We start from the raw sequence: 21189 nt of genomic DNA, 5'->3' as shown, positions 1-21189 counted from the left end.
AGGAGGGGCCCCTGGCTGAGCGCCCCTCACTGCCTTGTCCCAGCATCAGCCTGGCCTGGCCTGGCCTGGGGCGTGAGGAGGGGAAACGCAGGCACTGCTCCCCCCGCCCTCCTCCCCCGGCACCAGGCACCCCGCGTCCCTCCCACGAGGCCCTTTCGGAGCTCACGGCACAGGCACAGGCCCCAGCAAGCCGGCCGCCGGCTCTGAGTCACCGACCAGGCTGGGCCGGGCCGGGCTGCCCTCAGCCCCCGACTCTGGTCTCGCCCTTGGCCTCCCACACTCACCTTCACTCAGGAGACCCTGTGGGTATGGGCCTCGGAGACGGGTGGGCATGGGGGTGGGGACAGGGAGGCATGAACCCTGAGGGGTGCCCTGCGCCCGGCCTGGCTCACCGTCCAGGGGCCCAGCCTGACCTGGCCAGTGAAGTGTGGCATCGCAAAGGGTCCTGGGGGGCATGACTCCCGAGGGGCTGTGGCAAAATAGTGGCTGCTGGTGGCTCCTTATGGGAAGCGTGACCGCAGTGAGGACACGTGACGAAGGTGGTGTGTGAGCAGTGGGCCTGGCCCCTCGCCAAGGGGGAAACGCCCTGCGCTGCGACACCACACTCCCCGGAGGACGCGGTCGTGGAGACACAGCCGTGCACAAAAGCCTCATCTCATCACCGGTGACACCACCTCACGCAGCCCCTCCCTGGGCAAAGCGCTGCGCTCAGACCCTTCGGGACAATCTGGCCACGTCGGCCCAGAGCCACCAGAAAGGCCCTTGACCTCTGACCTGAGCGCCACCAGACAGTGCCCCTGGGGAGGCGGCACCCAAGGAAGCAGCCAGATGGGGCCCCGTCCAGGTCCTGACCCCCGACACCTGGCCACGTGACCTCGTTTGGGAAAAGGGCCTTTGTGGGTGCAGCTCCTGAGAAGAGGAGCTGGCCGGGGAGTCCCCGGGCGGGCCCGGCATCCGAGGACGAGTGTCCTCATCAGCGATGGGAGGCCGTGTGACCGGGCGGCAGAGGGTGGAGGAGGCAGCCGCAGCCCAGGAGGCCTGGCGCCCGGAGGCTGGGGCGGCCGGGCCCCGCAGCACCTGGTCTCAGACCCCTGGCCCGGGGATGGGAGAGCCTAACTTCCAGCCAGAGGGTGGGGACTGTTTCAGGGGGAGAGGAACCCGGGCTGTCAGTGTCGGGGGTCAGCCCAGGCCTGCTCACCGCCCCGCAGGCCTGGGGAGAGGCCAGAGGCCTGGTGCCCGTGCCCTGCCTGCTGGCCACGCCCTCCCAGCAGCTGGAGGGCAGGAGGCCCATGGTGCCTCCTCTGCTGTGGCTTCTGGGGACAGAACAGGTGGGGGGTCAGTGGGAGAAGGAGGGGCACGCCGGCCCAGGCTCAGTGCTGGAGGCAGAGAGCTGCCTGACGGAGAGGAGGGGATGCTCGCCTCTCAGAGAAGGGGTGCAGGACCCCTTCTCAGGGGCGGGAGGGGACCTGCGGGGGACAAGGCAGAGCCCTTTTTAGGCCTCAGAAGGGTCCAGCGGGAGGCCAGCCCTCCTGTGCCAGGCACTGGCCCTCCTCCCTGCCCCACCCCAGGCTGACTCCTGCCCGGCCTACCAACTTCATCTACAGAGAAATCAGGGGTTCGAGCCCAATCCAGCCCCGCCCCCCAGAGGAAGGGGGCCCAGGGAGCCAGCAACCCACCCCCATCCCAGCACACTGAGCAACTAACTAAGTGACTGGTTAATAGATCAGAGCAGAGTGTGTCCCTGGGGCCCTGGGGCACATCCTGGGGGGGATCCCGTGTGGGTGGCCGGGGCTGTGACTGGAGTGGCCGGGGCGGCCCCATGGGGTTCGGGGCCCCAGCCTGTCTGGGGGACATGGGCCTCGGCGGAGCAGGTGATGCGGGTGGCGGGATCCGGCAGAGGTGCTCCCTGCCCCGTGGGCTTGAGGGGTCCCTGGGGGTGAGGGAGGTGGGCCCTCCCAGGGCCTTGAAGTCTGGCCCAAGCAGCCAGTCCCAGAGGGTGTTCATTCCCATTTTCCTGATGAGCAAACCGCCTCCCAGAAGCCACACCCAGGTGGCCCCGCTCTGGCTCCTGGAGACCCCATCCCTCCTGGGCTGGCCTGACAGTGGGCGGAGGCCTCTTCCCTGTGAAGGTGGCAAAGAAGCCGGTCACCCTGGGTCCTGCCCAGCGGGCACACCTCAGGCTCTGCCCCCAGCTCCCCATGGTGCTTCCTCAGAGCCCTGGGGGGCCCCCAGCCCCTGCCCTCCACCCTGATGCCTCCTGGGGAGCAGGGAATGACCCCGCCCGCTCGGGCAGCTCAGCAGCAGGTGTCCGGCAGCAGCGAGCTTCCGGGGTGGAGGCCGCTGGCATCTCAGCCCCAGGCCTTTGTGCAGGGTACCCGCCCCCTCCATGCCGCGCTCCTGGGACCCCCGCACTGAGGGCTGGCTGCTCACACCTCGGGGTTCAGCGGGAGCAGCTCCTTTGCTTTGAAGCCTCTCAGACACGCTTCACCCACGGAGGCCCCTGGAGCCTCCCGGGAGACACCCGGGATGCGCGCGGGGCCAACACAGGTCTGCGCTTGGCCTCCCGGTGCGCCCGGCGGGGAGACTGGGACCTCGCTCGCCTGCCCGGGGCTCCCACGCCCTCGGAGACCGCCCGGCGCCCCGCCGGCCTCACCCCCTCTAATCCCCTCGGCGGGCAGGAGAGAGCGGGTCCGCGGCCCCGCCCCCAGACCGCCCCAGGGGAGGGGCGGGTCCCCGCCCCCGAACGCGTCGGGGCGGGCGTGGCCGGGCCAGGCAGGGCGGGCCCGGAGGCGGGGCGGGCGCGGGCCGGCCCCCACTGGCTGCCGCGCGCCCGGCCGCCTGGACTCAGTGCGCGGTGGCGGCGGCGGTGGCAGCGGCGCGGGCAGCTGGTGCTGCGCGGTCCCGTCCTGTTCGCCCGGGGACACGGCCGCACCGGCGAGCGGACGGCCGCAGGGCAGGGCGCAGGCGGAGGGCCGCGGGCAGCGAGAGGAAGAAAGGGCAGCGCACAGCGAGCCGGGCGCCGGCGGCCTCCAGGTCGGTGCGCGAGGTCGGGCGGGCGCGGGAGGGGTCGCGGCGAGCGCTCGGCGGGGCCGGAGCGCGCGGCGGGCTCGGATCCCGAGCGGTCCCTGCAGCGGGGCCGGCCGGGGCTTGGGCTTCCCGCTCTGGAAAGTTTGCCGCCGCCGCCGCCCTGGGAGGGCTCTGCAGCAGCCAGGGAGGGAAGGGGGAGGAGGGAGGGACCGCGGCGGGGAGGAGGCGGCCGGCGCCAGGCGGCCCGGGAGCGCTGGGCGGCGGCGGCGGCGGGCGGGGCGGCCGGGGGTCCTGGGGACCGGGGCGCAGGACCCGGCCGCCGCCGCTTCCTCCCCGGTGCGCCCGGCCCGCCCGCGTCACCAGCTGCTCGCCTCCCGCAGACTCCGAGCGGCGCCCTCCTGCCGCCGGTGCGGAGCCGGAGCCGGACCATGGGAGGCCAGCCCGCGCGCACCGCCTGAGGACGCCCCCGCCCCCGCCCCCGCCCCCGCCCCCGCCATGGGCGCCCCGGCCTGGGCCCTCGCGCTCTGCGTGGCCGTGGCGGTCGTGACCGGCGCCGCCTCGGGGCCCCCGGGTGCAGAGCAGCGCGTCGTGCGGAGAGTGGCAGGTAAGGCGGGGCCGGGCGGTACCGGGGAGGGGCCGGGACGGGCACCTGGTGGTGGGGGGCGCCGATCCGCGTCGGCCCGAGGGCGCGCCCTGGACTGGCCTGCGGGGCCGATGCCCGGCCTCCTGTCGCCCTTCCTCCCCGGGGATCGCGGCCAGATCCGTCGCGGCTGATGGTGGGGCGCCCGGAGCCGCCACCCAAGCACGCGCTGCCGCGTCCGCAGCCCCCGCCCCGCCTCCCCAGGGGGGCGCCGCCTGCCCGGGCGCCGTCGGAGGGCGCGGGGCTGCCTCTCCGGGGATCCTGTTGTTGCGCTGCGGGCTGTGTATTGTCGGAAAGTTCCTATTGTGGGTGCCGCTCCCCCAGCCTCCCTGGGCCCCGGGTCCTGGCCAGCTTCGGCCACAGCGAGGCCGGACTTTGCAGGGAGGGTGTAGGAGCGGGTCCCGCCCTGCCCCCAGGGGCCTGCGTGCGGAGGCGATGCCTCCCGTGCCCGTCCACCCCCCTCCCCTGCCTGTGGGTGAAGGTGTCTGCCCCCCGCGGGGGCACCGAAGGCCAGGCGGGCGCCGGCAGGGCGTGGAGCCGGTGTCCTGGTGCGGAGGAGTCGCCGACCCCCGGCTGGTGGTCAGGGTCTGGCGGGACGTCGGGGGTCTCAGGAGGACCCGGTCCGCGCGGCCAGAGCAGCGGAGGGAGCGGGTCTGTGCGCCAGGCTCCGCCCCGCACACGCGCCGGCCCTGGAGGTGCGGCGGGGCCCCCGCAGGCCGGCCGGCCGGCCCTACCCTTGCCGCCTCCCCGGGAGTCGGGGCAGAGACGCGTGGCCCGGCTGGCGGCCACCGGGAGTCCCGCCCGCGGGGACCGTCACCTCCGGGGCGCGGACGGGGCCTGCGGGCACCCTACCTCCAGTCCGGGGCCGCGCCGAGGGCGGCCCGAGCCCGGTGAGCTCACGCCCCACCCGGGCGGGCGCCCCGAACAGCCGCTCCTTTGTACCTCGGCGCGGCCACAGACGCGCATTGACGGCGGGAGGTGCGAGCGCGGCGGCCGGGCGGCCGTGCCAGCGAGGCGGCCGCAGGCGGTACGGGACGCAGGCAGATGGCGCCCCGCCCCGCCCCGCCGCGCCCCCCCGCGCCCCCGTCTCCGGCGGCGGCTGCAGCCTCCCGGAACAATGTCATTTTTTTATGAATGAAAGTGGGCCCTGCGCTTGAATGTGCGTGTCATTCAGCGGCGTGACAGGGGCCGCCCGGAGGTCAGCGCGCGCTTTTAGCGCCCCCGCTTCCAGGGGCGCGGAGTGGGGGCGGCGGGGGAGCCCCATTAGCATTCCCATTCGCATTCAGATAAAGATGTTACTCCCTGCGGCCCGGGAAGGCCAACTAGCCCGGGGGCGGGGGCGGACCGGGCCCCAGGCCCTCCCCGGGGCCCCCTGCGGGGCGCGGGGCCGTGGCCGCGGCCGCCTCCACCCCCCCTCGCCGGAACGGGCCGCGCCTCTGAGGTCGGGGCCTGGGACGCAGAGCCTGGGGCGCCCCCGCGGATGCGGGCCGCGGGCCCAGCGACAGGAGGGCCCTCGGGGCCTGGAGAGGGAGACCCGGCCGCCTCCGGGCCGGAGCGTCCTGCCCTCCCCCCGCCCCGCCCCCGCGGTAGAGCTGGTGAAACAGGTAGTGAGTGGATAGGTCAATAAACTTAATCCGGTTCCTTCAAGAGATGGGCTGGGCAGGAAAAATACAGAGTTCTCCTGAAATTTCCAGAGGGCGGCTGGCCCTCCCCGGGGACAGGAGCTAGGGCGCCAAGCCGCTGGGGTCAGGGACAGTGGGGAGGTGTGTGCTGCTGGCCGCCCAGCCGCCCCGCCCCCCCACAGGCCCCGGAGGCAGCCCCTTATTCCCAGGGGGTCCTGCTCTCCTCCAGGGGCCTGGCAGGGTCCCCCACCAGGCAGGGGGGTGGGGGTAGCAGGAGGCCGCCCCCGGGGTCTGACCCACCCAGCCAGCGGGGGTCCCTGTGCTGAGCATTTTCCAGAAGGCACTGGCTGCAGCCTCTCCCACCTCCTCCGTCCACTGCGGGCTGGACTTTGAGCCTCCGGGGCCTCCAGGTGGTTCATTAACCCAGCGTGAGCCCCAGGCTGGACTGAGTCCCCAGGCCCCCTCCCTCCAGGCCCCAGGGCCCCCTTGGGGTCTGTCGCCCTAAGAATGTCCACGCTCAGAAAAATCCTGGTGACTTTGAACCAAGCTGATAGTTGTCGGGAAGCAAGAGCTCGCGGGGTGAGACCAAGCTAAGCTCGGGAGAATGGCGGCCGTGGGCCTGGTGTATCCTTTAGGGTCCGCGTGGGGGGCTCTCTGAGGCGGGGCCTTCGCAGCAGAGATGGCATTCGGGCCGCCGGATAGCCCCGTGGTTTCTGTGCGCCCAGGAGGGTCAGCAAAAGATGGCTCTGATACTCCTTTTCCAGGTACGTTATCTTAGGGGCACAAAGACTCAAACCCTTTCAAAGGTAAAGTCTGACCTTTGTCAGGAAGCGGCAGGCCTAGGACTTGCCGACCGCCCGCCAAGGCCCAGCCCGCCACGGTCCGCCCGCCACGATCCGCCGTGGTTAGTTAGGAGCTCACCGCAGGCACCCCCGGAGCTTGTCCGGCCCTCTCACTCTCAAGGCCCGTGTGGCCCACAGACCCCATTTCACACCGGCACCTGGAGAGGAAAGGGGTCTCCTTGAGGGGGGACCAGTCTGCCGAGCGGGAGTTTGGGGAGTCCCCCCCCTCGGGCCACCCCGGCCTGAGTGATTTACAAGTAAATGAGCTGGAATTGGGACTGTGCTTCCTGACCCTGGCCCTGCCCTGGGCTCCAGGCTGCCGCTGCCCGGGGCCCTGGTGCCCTGGTGCCTGGGCTCCTCACCTGTCCCAGGAGACTGATAATGGAGGGGTGTAGGCGGATTAGGCGGGATAATCCCGTAAGCCCTCATTAGCCCGCCCAGCCACCGGAGCCCCCCCTGTTCCCCTGACTTTGTTATGGAACTTTTCGGAATGTTTCCGGGGAGGGGAGGCCAGAACCTTTGCCCGGAGGCCAGGGTCCCTCTGAGGCGCCTCGGCCGGGCTCTTCTGAAGCCTGTGCCTGGCCTGGCCCAGCCGGCGTGGCTCAGTGGTTGAGCATCGACCTATGAACCAGAATGTCCCAGGTTCGAGGTCCCAGGTTCCACTCCCCGTCAGGGCACGTGCCTGGGTTGCAGGCTCGATCCCCAGTGGGGGGCATGCAGGAGGCAGCCAGTCACTGATTCTCTCTCATGAGTGATGTTTCCATCTCTCTCTCCCCCTTCCTCTCTGAAATCAATTAAAAAATATATATATATTTTTAAAAATAAATAAAGCCTGTGCCTGGTGCGGGGAGAGCAGCGGGAGCTTCCACGCTCCACACCCCGCTCTGCTCCCTGAGCGCCTGAGTCGGGTCTGCCTGTGTCTCCCTGCCTGACACCGCTCACTCCGCCCCTGTGGCTCTCCGTGGGGTCCCCCAAGGCTCTGAGTGGGGCCCCCCAAGGCTCTGAGTGGGTCCCCCAAGGCTCTGAGTGGGACCCCCAAGGCTCTGAGTGGGGCCCCCCAAGGCTCTGAGTGGGTCCCCCAAGGCTCTGAGTGGGACCCCCCAAGGCTCTGAGTGGGTCCCCCAAGGCTCTGAGTGGGACCCCCCAAGGCTCTGAGTGGGTCCCCCAAGGCTCTGAGTGGGGCCCCCCAAGGCTCTGAGTGGGGACCCCCCAAGGCTCTGAGTGGGCCTGGTGTGTTGGATCTGCAGGGGCGGAGACTGACCTGGTCTGGGAGGCTCTGTCCTATGCAGGCACCCAGCTGAGCAGGGTGGTGGGCAGGTCAGGGGTCAGCCCCTCACCCCACCTCTGCAGATGGCTGCCAGGCGTGTCTGGCCTGGGGGTGCTGTGTCCCTCCGGCCCCCGCTGGGCCGGGTTGAAGCAAATCCTTGTGCAGATGCCTCGCTGCCCAGACCAGCGGAACCAATGCTGTTGCCCTTGGCCGGGGCCTGGGGCTGAGGCTGCCCCCCCAGCCTGTCGGGGGGGCCTCCGTCGGCTCTCGGCACTGGGTGGTCCCCACAGGACACAGTGGCCAGGACTGGGGGGCTGGAGGTCAGGCCAGGTGTCTGACACTCTGGGGTCCCCAGGGACACAGACTCTAGACGCTTCCGGACACCCTTCTCCTGGGCACAGGGCTTAGGAGGACGCCGAGGTGGGGGGCCGAGCTGGCCTGTCCGGGGAGCCAGGCCCCAGAGGGGCAGCTGGGCCCTCGAATCTAGGCCACGCGTCGGCGGAATGACAAGTAACGGAGCTGCCGGCCCAGCGGGTGGGGCAGGGGGCCTGAGCCGCCGGACCACCCGGCCCGTCCTGGGCCCACAGCCCGGGCTGCCCGCCTGCGCTGGGCATTGTCTGGCCCTGGCAGGGAGGCGGGGGGGTGGTGGTCAGCCCAACCAGGGGTGTGTCCCTGGGTCTCAGGCCTTGCTGGCCTCCTTGGAGCTGGGCAGCCGCTGGCGTGCTGAGGTGGCCTCCTCCTGTGACATTTTTTAAAAATATATTTTTTTTATTGATTTCAGAGAGAAAGGGAGAGAGAGAGAGAGAAACATCAATGATGAGAGAACCACTGATCGGCTGCCTCCTGCACGCCCCACACTAGGGATGGAGCCCGCAACCCAGGCCTGTGCCCTGAATGGGATTTGAACCGTGACCTCCTGGTTCATAGGTCGACGCTCAACCACTGAGCCAGGCCGGCCGGGCACCTCCTGTGACAGCCTTCTCCCAGGCCTGTGTTGTCACCTGTAAAACAGAGGTTCCAGCTCCCTTCGCCCCAAACACAGAATGGGTTTTGCGTTCCTGAGTGGTTGGCAAAACTCAAAGGAAGGAGGCTGCGGTGGCTGTCGGCTCTGTGGCCTGTGAGGCTGCGGTGGCTGTCGCGGCCCTGCCCTGCGTGCAGCCTGCGCGAGCGGCCACCTGTCTGCACGTGAACCTGAGCGCGGCGCCCGCGGCAGGCTGTCCGGGACCGGGGGGCTGGCCAGGCTGCAGACGTGCCCGCCCGCCGTCCTCGGGGCGGTTTGCAGGACCCGGGCTCTGGGTGCAGATCCTCTGTCACCCAGACCCGCCTGGACCCGGCCCCGCCCACCGGGCCGACAGCCCTGCTGCAGCCGGTCCGCCTGTGAGGAGGCGCCTGGTGCCTCCGGGGCTGTGCGCCCAGCCCAGTGCTCTCGGTTTGGGCGCCTGCCTCACGGCCGCCCGTCTTGCCCACAGAGGTCCCGGGACCGGAGCCCCCCCAGCAGGAGCAGCTGGTGTTTGGCAGCGGGGACACCGTGGAGCTGAGCTGCCACCTGCCTGCAGGCGTCCCCACGGGGCCCACCCTCTGGGCCAAGGACGGGGCGGGGCTGGCACCCTCGGACCGCGTGCTGGTGGGGCCGCAGCGGCTGCAGGTGCTGAACGCCTCCCACGAGGACACAGGGGCCTACAGCTGCCGGCAGCGGCTCACCCAGCGCGAGCTGTGCCGCTTCAGCGTGCGGGTGACAGGTGGGTGCGGCCGCGTCCCGAGGGCCCCTGGAGGAGAGGGGCACCCCTGGGGGCTCTGTGAGGGACAGACCACCCGGGGCCTCCTGGGCTGGAGGAGACAGATCAGGAGAGGAACAGCCTCGCCGCTGAGGAGGGTGGGTGCCTGGTTGGGGGTGCCAGACACCAGCCCCCCTCCAGCCTCTGTTGGGACGATGGGCACGCCCCCCTCCATGGCCCCCTGTTGGGGCGATGGGCACGGCCCCCCTCCATGGCCCCTCTCCCTGCCCTGCAGATGCCCCGTCCTCGGGAGACGACGAAGATGGGGAGGACGAGGCAGAGGACACAGGTGAGACCAGGCTCCAGGCTCCGGGCGGGTCGGGGCTGGGGACCTGCTTCCCCCAGACACACCCGTCCCCCTGCACCCCCAGGGATGGGGCCACTTGCTCACCCCGCTGGTGAGAGACCAAGGCCTGGGCATCCCCTGTTTTGGTTATGAGTGGGGGTCCCCTCCATGTGGGGTGGCCCTGGGTGTCTGCCCGGAGCTCTGGGGGAGGCTGGTGTGGGGGGTGCAGGGTTGCTGGGGTGTGAGGCCTGTGTGGAGGGTCCACTCTGGGTGTTAGTTCACCAGGCGGGGGTTCAGGTGGCAGCTGGGGGCCGGGGCTGAGGGCAGGGGCCAGTGGGGGGGCGGCCCCAACAGTCCACGTAGAGGCGGTGGCCAGGGCGCCGCATGCCAGGTGCGGGCGCCTTTCCGGGGACGGGGTGTTGTCACCCCCAAGGCTGTGGGTGCGCGACCGGAGGTGCTGGCCTGGGCATGGCAGGAGGCTTTGCCCAGTGTGGGGAGCTGGTGAGGGGACATGGGGACGGGGCCTCTGGGGTCCAGCGGACAAGGAGGTGAGGACCCAGAGGGGAGGCCTGGGGGTCTGAGATGCAGGTGTCTCCTGGTGACCCCCGCGGTGGCCCCTGCCCTCCCCCACCCTCACGCTCCCAGTGCCCCCCGTCCTGGCCACCTCGGGCAGGGCCTGGTGTTCCCTCTGGGCCTCGGGACACTGAGGGCCGCACAGGGCTGCCTCCCAGAGGAAGTCACCGCCAATTCCCCCCCCCCCCCCCCCCCCCCCCCCGTCTCTGCCCCTCGGACCCTGGACCCCAGGCGGCTCCTCTTCCCAGCGTTGTTCAAACTGCCCCACCTGGCCTCAGCCCTCTGTGAGGTGGCTGCCGAGGGGGGGAGGGAAGCTTGTGGGGAGGGTGCCTCCCCTCTGGGGACACCCCCCATCCCAAACCCTGCCCACCCAGCCTCCAAACAGCAGGAAGGCTCCCCCACCCGGCCCACGAGAAGGAGAAAAACCAGTCGGGCTCCGGGGTGAGAGTGGGCGGGGCCTCCTGTTACCCTGTCCCCCTACTCTTGTCCCTCTCGCTGTCTGTCCCTCCCGCTGTCTGTCCCTCCTCCTGTCCCTCCTCCTGTCCCTCCCCCGCCGCCCTCAGGCCTGAGCGCCTGCTGCAGAGGTGGCTCAGGGCTCGCAGACTCAGCAGCACCCAGTGCCTCCAAGCTCTGGCTCGAGGGGCACTGTGCCCCCCGCCAGCTGGGTGTGGGTGCTCTCCTAGGAGGTGCCTCCTGTCAGAAAGCACCCTGGGGTCCTGGCCGGTGCGGCTCAGTGGAACGGAAGGGTCCCGGGTTCGACTCTGGGCCATGGTTGGGGCTTGTGCAGGAGGCAACCAGTCGATGTGTTTCTCTCACATCAGTGTTTCTCTCTCCCTCTTTCACCCTCCCTTCCACTCTCTCTAAAAATAAATGGAAAATTACCCTTGGATGAGGAATAACAAAAAGTAAAATAAATGAAAAACAAAACACGCTTATTAAAAAGAAAGAAGGCACGGGGGGGCCTGGCGTTGCGTCGCCGGGAGGTGGTGTCCCGCCTGCTGGGCCCCCCCTCGCCGGTCATGGACTCCGCGTGCCCCTCGCCAGCAGGGGCCCCTTACTGGACGCGGCCTGAGCGGATGGAGAAGAAGCTGCTGGCTGTGCCCGCCGCCAACACTGTGCGCTTCCGCTGCCCGGCGGCCGGCAACCCCACGCCGTCCATCTCCTGGCTGAAGAACGGCAAGGAGTTCCGCGGGGAGCACCGCATCGGGGGCATCAAGGTGGGCGCCAGTGGTGGGCCGGACCCCGCACTCCAGGGGCCTCGCCGCTGCCCACTCACCCCCTGTCTGCCCGCTCACCCCCCATCTGCCCGCTCACCCCCCCCCCCCCCGTCTGCCCGCTCAACCCCCGTCTGCCCCGCTCACCCCCCCGTCTGCCCGCTCACCGCCCCCCCCCCGTCTGCCCGCTCACCCCCCCCCCCCCGCTCACCCCCTGTCTGCCCGCTCACTCCCCGTCTGCCCGCTCACTCCCCGTCTGCCCGCTCACCGCCCCCCCCCCCCCCCCCGTCTGCCTGCTCACCGCCCCCCCCCCCCCCCCGTCTGCCCGCTCACCCCCCCGTCTGCCCGCTCACCGCCCCCCCCCCCCGTCTGCCCGCTCACCCCCCGTCTGCCCGCTCACCTCCCCGTCTGCCCGCTCACCCCCCCCCCCCCCCCCCCCCCCCCCGTCTGCCCGCTCACTCCCCGTCTGCCCGCTCACCCCCCGTCTGCCCGCTCACTCCCCGTCTGCCCGCTCCACCCCCCGTCTGCCCGCTCACCGCCCCCCCCCCCCCCCGTCTGCCCGCTCACCCCCCGTCTGCCCGCTCACTCCCCGTCTGCCCGCTCACCCCCCCCCCCCCCCCCCCCCCCCCCCCCCGTCTGCCCGCTCACTCCCCGTCTGCCCGCTCACCCCCCCGTCTGCCCGCTCACTCCCCGTCTGCCCGCTCACCCCCCCGTCTGCCCACAGCTGCGCCACCAGCAGTGGAGCCTGGTCATGGAGAGCGTGGTGCCCTCGGACCGTGGCAACTACACGTGCGTCGTGCAGAACAGGCTGGGCAGCATCCGGCAGACCTACACGCTGGACGTGCTGGGTGAGGCCCGGGCCCGGGTGGTCGGGGGGGAGCCGGGCCGGGCCGTCCCTAAGCCCCGCTCGCCCTGTGTCCGCAGAGCGCTCCCCGCACCGGCCCATCCTGCAGGCGGGGCTGCCGGCCAACCGGACGGCCGTGCTGGGCAGCGACGTGGAGTTCCACTGCAAGGTGTACAGCGACGCGCAGCCCCACATCCAGTGGCTGAAGCACGTGGAGGTGAACGGCAGCAAAGTGGGGCCCGACGGCACGCCCTACGTCACCGTGCTCAAGGTGGGCGCCGCCCTGGGCCGGGGGCAGAGGCGGGCCGGGTCCCCAGTGCATCCTCCGTTTCCCCCTCGCTCTCGGGGATGCCTCCTGCAGGGGCTCGGCCCCAGGGCCCCTGCCGGCCAGGCGCAGCCGAGTTCACCCAGCACCCCTGGCAGGCCAGGCGGGGCCCCCCTGAGCTGGGGCGGGGGTGGCGATTGGGCGGCGGCGTTTGTGTGCAGTCAGCTCGCCACCCAGCCGGCCTCCCGGGGCCTGGGGGCAGGACAGCCTCAGCGGGGTTCCCATGGCCCCAGGGTGGGGGCCACCCGGTCGGATGGTTGCGACACTCGCAGCCCAAAGAGAAACATCTGTTTCAGAGATGAGACAGGCTGATGGGGGTGGGGAGCAGGGCTCAGGCTGAGGACGCTGGGCCCCCGCCTGGTGGTGCCTGCGCCCTGGTCAGCGTGTGAGCCGTCTGTGGCGTCACCACGGGCCCAGCCGGGCTCCAGGGGGGGCGGATCGAGCACCCCTCCACCCCGAGGGCCTCTCAGGGAGCCTGCCAGGCCCGTGCTCCATGTTGGGGAGGGAGGATGCGCAGAAGGTGCATCCTGTGAAACTACAATCTACTGCCGGGACGTGCCTACACGCCTCCTCCAGGCAGCCCTCCAGGCTGGCACAGCCCCAGTCATTCCTTGGGGGTCTCCCACATCCTGCCTTGGAGTCTCAGGATCTGAGGCTGCCCTCCCGCGGGTCTCGACCTGGACGGGGCCACTCCTGGGCAGCACCTGGCGCCCGGCCGGCCTGCGGGCCCCCCTGAGCCGGGTCTCTTGTCCCCGCAGTCCTGGATCAGTGAGACTGTGGAGGCCGACGCGCGCCTCCGCCTGGCCAATGTGTCCGAGCACGACGGGGGCGAGTACCTCTGTCGAGCCTCCAATTTCATAGGCGTGTCTGAGAAGGCCTTTTGGCTGCGTGTTCACGGGCCCCGAGCAGGTAACGACTCTGTCCCACGCCTGCCTGGCACGCCGAGCTCCAGCTCCGACGCCCTGGCCCCGCGCCCCGCCGCACGCCCCGTCCCGCTCGCTCCCCACCTTGCCACCCCGCTCGCTCGCTGCACATGCCGTCACCTCTGCAAGCCGGCGCCTGTGCCTCCGTGTGACACCTCCTGCCTGGAGCCGTGGCCCACGGCACCTGCCTGCGCCTGTGCCACCCACAGAAGGCCCTCAGCCTGGCAGGGCCATGCCCTGCGTCTGTGGGCACCTGCTTTCCTGCCATCTCCCTGGCCCCCGGCTCCGCTGCCTGCTCACTTCCCGTTGGTCTGTCTGTCCCTCTGCCACCTGCCTGTCCTCCCACCCCCGCACGCTGCTGGCCGCCCTGCTGGCCGCACGCCTGGCGCTCACTGGGACAGAGGACTCGCCGGTGAAGGGACTGGCTTCGGGCTCAGTGTGGACGCACAAGGCGGAGGACCCTCGGCCGCCGTGGCCGTGGTGGCGGCCGTGGCCGTGGTGGTGGCCGTGGCCGTGGTGGTGGCGGCGTTTCCTTTGCAGCCCGGTGGGACCGTCGCTGGTGGACGCTGGCTCCGTGCCGCAGGGGGTGCTGGCACGGCCTAGCGCTCTTTCTCTCTCCCTAGACGGCAGGCGCTAACACCACCGACAAGGAGCTAGAGGTGCTGTCTTTGCGCAATGTCACCTTTGAGGACGCGGGGGAGTACACGTGTCTGGCGGGCAATTCTATCGGGTTTTCCCATCACTCTGCGTGGCTGGTGGTGCTGCCAGGTACCGGCTCCTGCTGCTGCTGCTGCACCTTTCTCGGGGCGCTGGCTCGGGACACGCCAAAGCCGCCAGGGACCGGCCGGGGGGTCCTGAGGCTCACGTCCGCCGGGCTCCGCGCCACGCCCTGTGCCTGGGTTGGGGTCAGTCAACCTGGGCCCTGGCCGGTTTGGCTCAGTGGATAGAGCGTTCAGGGTTTGATTCCCCGTCAGGGCACATGCCTGGTTGCAGGCTCGATCCCCATGTGGGGGGCGTGCAGGAGACAGTCGATCCATGATTCTCAAGGATGTTTCTCTCTCTCCCTCTCCCTCCTTCTCTAAATCAATAAAAATATTTAAACTAAAAAGTCGACCCGGCCCTGTCCTGGTCCAAAGGGGCCTCCATCGGGCCCCCACACCCAGCGGGGCCCCCGGAGCCTGGCAGCGGCTTTGGCGTCTCCCCGGGTGGCGGGTGTGGGCGCTGTGGCTCCACTGGCACTCCTTCTCTCGGTCACTTCTGACCCCAGACCCCACCGCGTGGGGCATCATGGCCTCGGCACCCACCCGGGGCCGCGCCTCCTCCCCAGCCCCCACTGTGCCTGTGGCTCCCGTGGCCGTGGGCCGTGGGGCTGCGGTGCGGCCGGGCCAGGCCCCAACGCCCGTGTCTTTGCAGCCGAGGAGGAGCTGGTGGAGGCCGGCGAGGCGGGCAGCGTGTACGCGGGCGTCCTCAGCTACAGCGTGGGCTTCCTGCTCTTCGTCCTGGTGGTGGCCGCCGTGACGCTCTGCCGCCTGCGCAGCCCCCCCAAGAAGGGCCTGGCGCCCGCCGTGCACAAAGTCTCCCGCTTCCCGCTCAAGCGACAGGTAACAGAAAGGAGATACCCGGTTCCAAACCGCCCGCCCGGCTCGCCAAACCCCCCATGACCCACCTTCCGGGCTCCCGTGCACCGGGGACGCCCAGCCATGTGGGAGGCCCTGGGGCTGCACGTCCCCCCCCCCCCACCCCACCCCCCCGCGGCCCCGCAGCACCGACCTGCCCTGCCGACCCAAGCAGGTGTCCTTGGAGTCCAACTCATCCATGAACTCCAACACGCCGCTCGTGCGCATCGCCCGGCTGTCGTCCGGCGAGGGCCCCGCGCTGGCCAACGTCTCCGAGCTGGAGCTGCCCGCCGACCCCAAGTGGGAGCTGCCCCGGGCCCGGTCAGTGCTGGGACGGACGCCGCGTGCTGGGGCCCTGACGATAGGGGAGGGAGGCCGCCATGCAGAGACCTGATTGGATTCAGATGGGAGTCGAGTAGGAGCTGAGGCCACTGTTGGGTGTGAGGTTGGAGGAGGAGGCTGGGCCGCGGGGAGGTGCCCGTGAGGTGGAGGCAGGATGAGCTCTGTCTGGAGGGCATGGCAGCCGGGGGCCGGGGGGAAGTGGGGAGCAGGGACTTCATCCTCAGGAGCAGGTGTGGAGGGCTTCCTGGAGGCGGTGGCACTGGGGCTCATTACCTCTGCCCCTGCCGCCAGGCTGACCCTGGGCAAACCCCTGGGCGAGGGCTGCTTCGGTCAGGTGGTCATGGCGGAGGCCATCGGCATCGACAAGGACCGGACCACCAAGCCCGTCACGGTGGCCGTGAAGATGCTGAAAGGTGCGTGAAGCGAGGGGCGCGAGGAGCGGGGCCGGCAGCGCGGCTGCACTGTCCCACGTGCCCTCTGTCCGCACAGACGACGCCACCGACAAGGACCTCTCTGACCTGGTGTCCGAGATGGAGATGATGAAGATGATCGGGAAGCACAAGAACATCATCAACCTGCTGGGCGCCTGCACGCAGGGCGGTGGGTACACGCAGGGCGGTGGGTGCGCGCAGGGCGGTGGGTGCACGCAGGGCGGTGGGTGCGCAGGGCGGTGGGTGCGCAGGGCGGTGGGTGCACGCAGGGCGGTGGGTGCACGCAGGGCGGTGGGTGCGCAGGGCGGTGGGTGCACGCAGGGCGGTGGGTGCGCAGGGCGGTGGGTGCGCAGGGCGGTGGGTGCACGCAGGGCGGTGGGTGCGCAGGGCAGTGGGTGCACGCAGGGCGGTGGGTGCACGCAGGGCGGTGGGTGCGCAGGGCGGTGGGTGCACGCAGGGCGGTGGGTGCACGCAGGGCGGTGGGTACGCAGGGCGGTGGGTGCGCAGGGCGGTGGGTGCACGCAGGGCGGTGGGTACACAGGGCGGTGGGTGCACGCAGGGCGGTGGGTGCGCAGGGCGGTGGGTGCACGCAGGGCGGTGGGTACACAGAGGGCGGTGGGTGCGCAGGGCGGTGGGTGCACGCAGGGCGGTGGGTGCGCAGGCGGTGCCCCCCTGAGCCCCGGTGCCCACAGGGCCCCTGTACGTGCTGGTGGAGTACGCGGCCAAAGGCAACCTGCGGGAGTACCTGCGGGCGCGGCGACCCCCGGGCACCGACTACTCCTTCGACACCTGCCAACTGCCCGAGGAGCAGCTCACCTGCAAGGACCTGGTGTCCTGCGCCTACCAGGTGGCCCGGGGCATGGAGTACCTGGCCTCCCAGAAGGTGAGGAGGCGGGAGGCGGGGGCCGGGGGCCGGGGGCCGGAACGGGCGGAACCGGGCGGCCCCGCGAGCGGCCGGCGGCGGCCTCAGCCCGGCCCCGGCCCCGTCCGCAGTGCATCCACAGGGACCTTGCCGCCCGCAACGTGCTGGTGACCGAGGACAACGTGATGAAGATCGCGGACTTCGGCCTGGCCCGCGACGTGCACAACCTGGACTATTACAAGAAGACCACCAACGTGAGCCGGGCCCGGGCGGGGGGCGGGGGAAGCCGCCGCGGGGGGCGCCTGTGCAACGTGCGGCTCCCTGTCCGCAGGGCCGGCTGCCCGTGAAGTGGATGGCGCCCGAGGCCCTGTTCGACCGCGTCTACACCCACCAGAGCGATGTGTACGTGGCCCCAGGACTCGGGTGGGGGGTGGGGGGCGGGGAGCTGCGAGGGGCCCGGCCCGGCCCAGGGTGGGGCGACGGGAGCTCCAGGGTGAAGCTGGGTCCCCAACTGGAGCCCCACGGCCTCTCGGGCCTCGTGCCTCCGCCTGGGCCCGACCAGCCCGAGTGCCGCGTCCGTCCCGGGGGGCCTGCTCCGGGGCAGGTGAGAGCCTGTGTGCTGTGTCCCCCCAGCTGGTCCTTCGGGGTCCTGCTCTGGGAGATCTTCACCCTGGGGGGCTCGCCGTACCCCGGCATCCCCGTGGAGGAGCTGTTCAAGCTGCTGAAGGAGGGGCACCGCATGGACAAGCCGGCCAACTGCACGCACGAGCTGTGAGTGCCCCCACCCCACCTCAACCTGCTGGGCGCCTGCACGCAGGGTGGTGGGTGCACACAGGGCTCACGCCTGGCCAGCGGGGAGGCGGCGGGACACTGGCCGGCGGGCGCCTCACCGCGTGCCCCGCAGGTACATGGTCATGCGGGAGTGCTGGCACGCCGTGCCCTCCCAGAGGCCCACCTTCAAGCAGCTGGTGGAGGACCTGGACCGCATCCTCACGGTGACGTCCACCGACGTGAGTGCTGCCCCTACCCCGCGCCGGCGGCCTGGGAGTGGGGGAGAGGGAGTGTGCAGCCTGTGACCCCCGCCTGCCCACCCGCAGGAGTACCTGGACCTGTCGGTGCCCTTCGAGCAGTACTCGCCCGGTGGCCAGGACACCCCCAGCTCCGGCTCCTCAGGGGACGACTCTGTGTTCGCCCACGACCTCCTGCCCCCCGCCCCTCCCAGCAGCGGGGGTCCGCAGACGTGAAGGGTCCCCGCCTTCTGGCCGAGCCCCCCCCAATGTGAGAGTGGGCCCCCGCCCGCCACGCTGCTCTGGGTGTGCCGTCGGCCACCGCGGCCCCGCGGCCCAGGTTCAAGACCTGGCACCGATGGACGGATGGACAGATAGACAACTGTGTGTGTGTGTGTGTGTGTGTGCGCGCGCCCCCGAGTGCGTGTGTGTGCGCGCGCGCGTGTGAGAGTCTCCGGGTCCCCGTGCAGGGGTCCCTGGGTGCCCGCCCTGCTGTACCATGACCTCCTGGCGCCTGTGCCGACAGTTCCAGGGGACCGAGTGAGAATGTAAGGGCTCCACCGTGGGCCTCCCTGCCCCCGTCCCTCCCGGTCACCCCGAGGGGCACAGCTCCTGGCTCCGGCGTCCTCGGGTGCCTGAGCTGAGCCTGCAGGGACGCCCGTGCGGCGAGCCCCCCACCCACGCGGCACCTTGCGCCTGGGGTGAGTGTTCGCACACGCCCACCCCCCCCAGGCCCCACCTCCCACCCTGTCCCTCCGAGACTGAGATTACGGGTACCGAAGGCGGGAGCCTTTAACTTCTATCCGAAAGGGTTACTCCAGACGAGTGTACATTTCTCTAACTAGACGCCGTGTGACACGCGCGTGTTATAGCATCCACGTGGAAGAAGGCGGGCACATCGGCAGCACGGGCCCCGGGGGCTGGGGTGGGAGGCCCCTGTGGGCGAGACACACGAAAACCGCCCGAGTGGAGGGCTCCCCGGCAGCAGTTTTGTTTTAAAAATTGTACCTGGACCCGTGTGTTCGTAAAGCTATTTATGGGCCCCCGACCCCTGTCCCTTCTCCCCACCCCCAAAGCTGTAGTGTTCAGCCCGCCCCACGGCGGCGGCGGCTTCAGTCTTAACTTATTAACAGCTGAGAGGGTTTGTGCTTCGTTTAGAGGGGCCGCCGGGGGGGTGTGCCCAGCTCTGGGCACCCCCCCCCCCCCGCGTTGCCCACACCCCAGGCCGGAGCAGCCCCCACACCCAGAGGTGGCGAGTGGTGTGAGGGCCTCCCAGGAGGATGGGGCATCCCCTGGCCTTTCGCAGGGGATTCGATTATCTAGGACTTTTCTGTAGGAGATTTATTTTTTTGGACTTCAAAGCAAGCTGGTATTTTCATACACGTTCCCATTGCCATGTGCCGGGCGGGAGGCCGTGCGCCGTGGGCCAGCCCTGCACCAGGCTCAGATGTTCTTAGATGTTACAAGTTTATATATATCTATATATATAATTTATTGAGTTTTTACAAGATGTATTTGCTGTAGATTTAACACTTCTTACGCAATGCTTTAGCCTTTATAGCCTGGGCCGCTGCCTTTCGGAGCTGGGGGGGGGCGGCGGGACGCATGAGTTCAGTGCTGTCACTTCCCGTCCGTCCTGCTAGCGCCCCAGTGCGGGCGGCTGCTCCTGCGTCAGCCGGCGAGCCCCGCAGGGGCTGGGGTGGTTTGTTCTCAGCCCCTGCCTTGTGGGGGCCAAAGGTGTTGCCCCAAACTGGCAAACGCGCTTCCCAGAAATAAACAAAGATTCCGTTCAGCCTCTGCTGCAAGCCTTCCGGTCTCCTGCTCTCGCCGCCCTGTCGCCGGCCCCCCAGGAGGGAGGGTGGCCCACTGTTGCAGGAACAGCGCGTGCTGGGGGCGGAGGCCAGACGGAGTCCCTGGAGGCCCCAGCTCAGGGCTCTGGCTGGGGGAGGGCATCCTGGGCAAGGCCTGGGGGCGGGGTCCGTGTGCCCAGCTGCGTGGGGCTGACTGGCAGGGCAGAGTCTCGGTGTCCCTGAGGGTCTCCATGGCCCGGGCCTCGGGTCCCCAGTGGCAGGAAGTGCAGACAGCCCGGTGCCCGGTGTCCGTGGGAGGGGACAGGGAGGCCACCATGGGGGTGGGCGGGCACAGCTCCTGGAGTCCAGGTGGGTGTCAGCGGATCCAGATACCTGCACCCGGTTCTGAGGTCCCCCCTCCGCACCCTAACCCCTGGCATCCGCCTCCCCTGTCAGCTGGGCAGGGGCAGGCTTCTAGGAGGGGCCCCCAAGGAGCCCCCAGACTGCACTAGTGGCCACACCCCTGCTCCTGGCTGGCTTCCCGCCCCCCCCACCAGGGCTGCTGCCCTCCTCGCCAGCTCCACCTGCGCTCCTGCGCCCCCACACCTGACTGGGCAGGAGAGGACACCGCAGGGCACCCACGTGGTAGCTATGGGGCACGCTTAGGAAGGCTTCCTGGAGGAGGCAGCAGTGCCCACAGGTCAGGAGACGGTGGCATGCAGCCCTCACAGGTCCTGGCCCAGCACTCCCCGTCCGCCCTCCCGCTATCTTGGAGTTGGGGGAGAGCTAGGGGCCGGTGGACTTCCACTCTGGCTTCTCAGACTCGCGGCCCCTTCTGCTGTGTGCACCTCACCTGTCCTGGGTTCCAGGCAGCGGGTGTGGCCGATACTCAGACACCACTCAGGGAAGCGCCCGGCCCTCCAGACCCCCAGCCGTGTTTGTGCCCAGAGCACCCGGGTCAGGACGCCGCGGCAGGGCGGGCGGCAAGGGAGGCCAGGACAGCGCAGCCGGGGCGCCCTCTAGCGTCCTCGCCGCGCCCGGGCCCGCTCCTGCTTGGGACACCAGGGGCCCTCGCCGCCAGGGGTGTGGGGGGCCTCCTGGGAAGCCAGTGGAGACCTCCGCGTGGCACTGGCCGGCTCCGGACGCCAGGCAGGCGGGCACAGATGGCTCCTGCATCCGTGCCTCCCCTGACCTAACCGAACCCACCAGCCCGGCTCCATCTCAGGCCCTGCCCCTCCCCCGGCCGAGTGGCCTGCCCAGCCTGACTTCCGCCCGCTGTCCCCCGGCGGGTGTGGGAACAGAGGGGGCGCTGCTGCTCAGGTTCCAGGAGGCACCACGGGAACTAGGTGCACGTCTCCCCAGGACCCACCGGTGTCTGGTCTGGAACGGCTCCCCCTTTCTCCCGCTGGGGGTGCGATGTCCACCAGGGTCTCCTGGCCCTGCCCCAGCGCCCGGGGCCTGCAGGGCAGGACGGGCCCAGCATTCCTGCCGCCCCAGTGCTTCTAGTTTCCTCCTGAGAAGGGCAAGGACAGAGCCCGGTGCTGCCCGGGGCTCCAGCCCAGGCCTCGTGTCCCGGCGCCCGCGGCCAGCACAGGTCCAGCCCTACCTGCCACAGGCTCACAGGCCTGTCCGGATTCCCAGGCTCCGCCTGAGGAAGGACCCACAGCACCAAGGGTCCGGGTACCTGCTGGGGGCACCTGATGAGGCTGGGTGGCACCTCTGGCCCAGAGGCCAGGCAGAGGGAGGGGGAGGGCGGCCCTCAGACAGGGAGCCCGTTTGGTCCCCCAAGGAGCCTGGTACCAG

The 21189-nt window shown here is 70.4% G+C and overlaps 1 protein-coding gene across 9 annotated transcripts; it reads left to right on the top strand.

The window, feature by feature from the left end:
• Positions 1 to 2859: 2859 nt before the first annotated feature.
• On the top strand, positions 2860 to 19388 carry FGFR3 (fibroblast growth factor receptor 3). Of its 9 annotated transcripts, XM_070400549.1 has the most exons (18): positions 2860 to 3033; positions 3408 to 3631; positions 8868 to 9137; positions 9409 to 9462; positions 11077 to 11249; positions 11971 to 12094; positions 12171 to 12361; positions 13174 to 13324; positions 14752 to 14939; positions 15127 to 15275; positions 15588 to 15709; positions 15786 to 15896; positions 16420 to 16610; positions 16721 to 16843; positions 16921 to 16991; positions 17223 to 17360; positions 17494 to 17599; positions 17687 to 19388. In XM_070400549.1, exons 2-18 carry the CDS (start codon positions 3523 to 3525, stop codon positions 17831 to 17833), a joined length of 2418 nt encoding a protein of 805 aa, XP_070256650.1. In that variant the 5' UTR covers positions 2860 to 3033; positions 3408 to 3522; the 3' UTR covers positions 17834 to 19388. The 9 variants fall into 9 exon arrangements, with proteins under 9 accessions (XP_070256650.1, XP_070256624.1, XP_070256592.1 ...); XM_070400523.1 differs by lacking the exons at positions 2860 to 3033; positions 13174 to 13324 and adding an exon at positions 13962 to 14106 and having other exon boundaries at positions 3460 to 3631; positions 11080 to 11249; XM_070400491.1 differs by lacking the exon at positions 2860 to 3033 and having other exon boundaries at positions 3460 to 3631; positions 11080 to 11249.
• The last annotated feature ends 1801 nt before the right edge of the window (positions 19389 to 21189 follow it).

This window comes from Myotis yumanensis, unplaced genomic scaffold, assembly GCF_028538775.1.
Source record: "Myotis yumanensis isolate MYYU_CA2020_CCGP unplaced genomic scaffold, mMyoYum1.0.hap1 SCAF_1, whole genome shotgun sequence".
Classification (NCBI taxonomy): domain Eukaryota; kingdom Metazoa; phylum Chordata; class Mammalia; order Chiroptera; family Vespertilionidae; genus Myotis; species Myotis yumanensis.
Note: the sequence above shows the minus strand (reverse complement) of the source record. Positions and strands in the feature narration are given on the sequence as shown.

Bases quoted from the DNA above. Each gene is read 5' to 3' on its own strand.
- FGFR3 (XM_070400549.1), top strand. From the start codon at position 3,523: ATGGGCGCCCCGGCCTGGGCCCTCGCGCTCTGCGTGGCCGTGGCGGTC. The intron at 9,463-11,076 runs GTGAGACCAGGC...GCCCCTCGCCAG, and splicing joins GGACGAGGCAGAGGACACAG to CAGGGGCCCCTTACTGGACG. The intron at 17,361-17,493 runs GTGAGTGCCCCC...CGTGCCCCGCAG, and splicing joins GCCAACTGCACGCACGAGCT to GTACATGGTCATGCGGGAGT.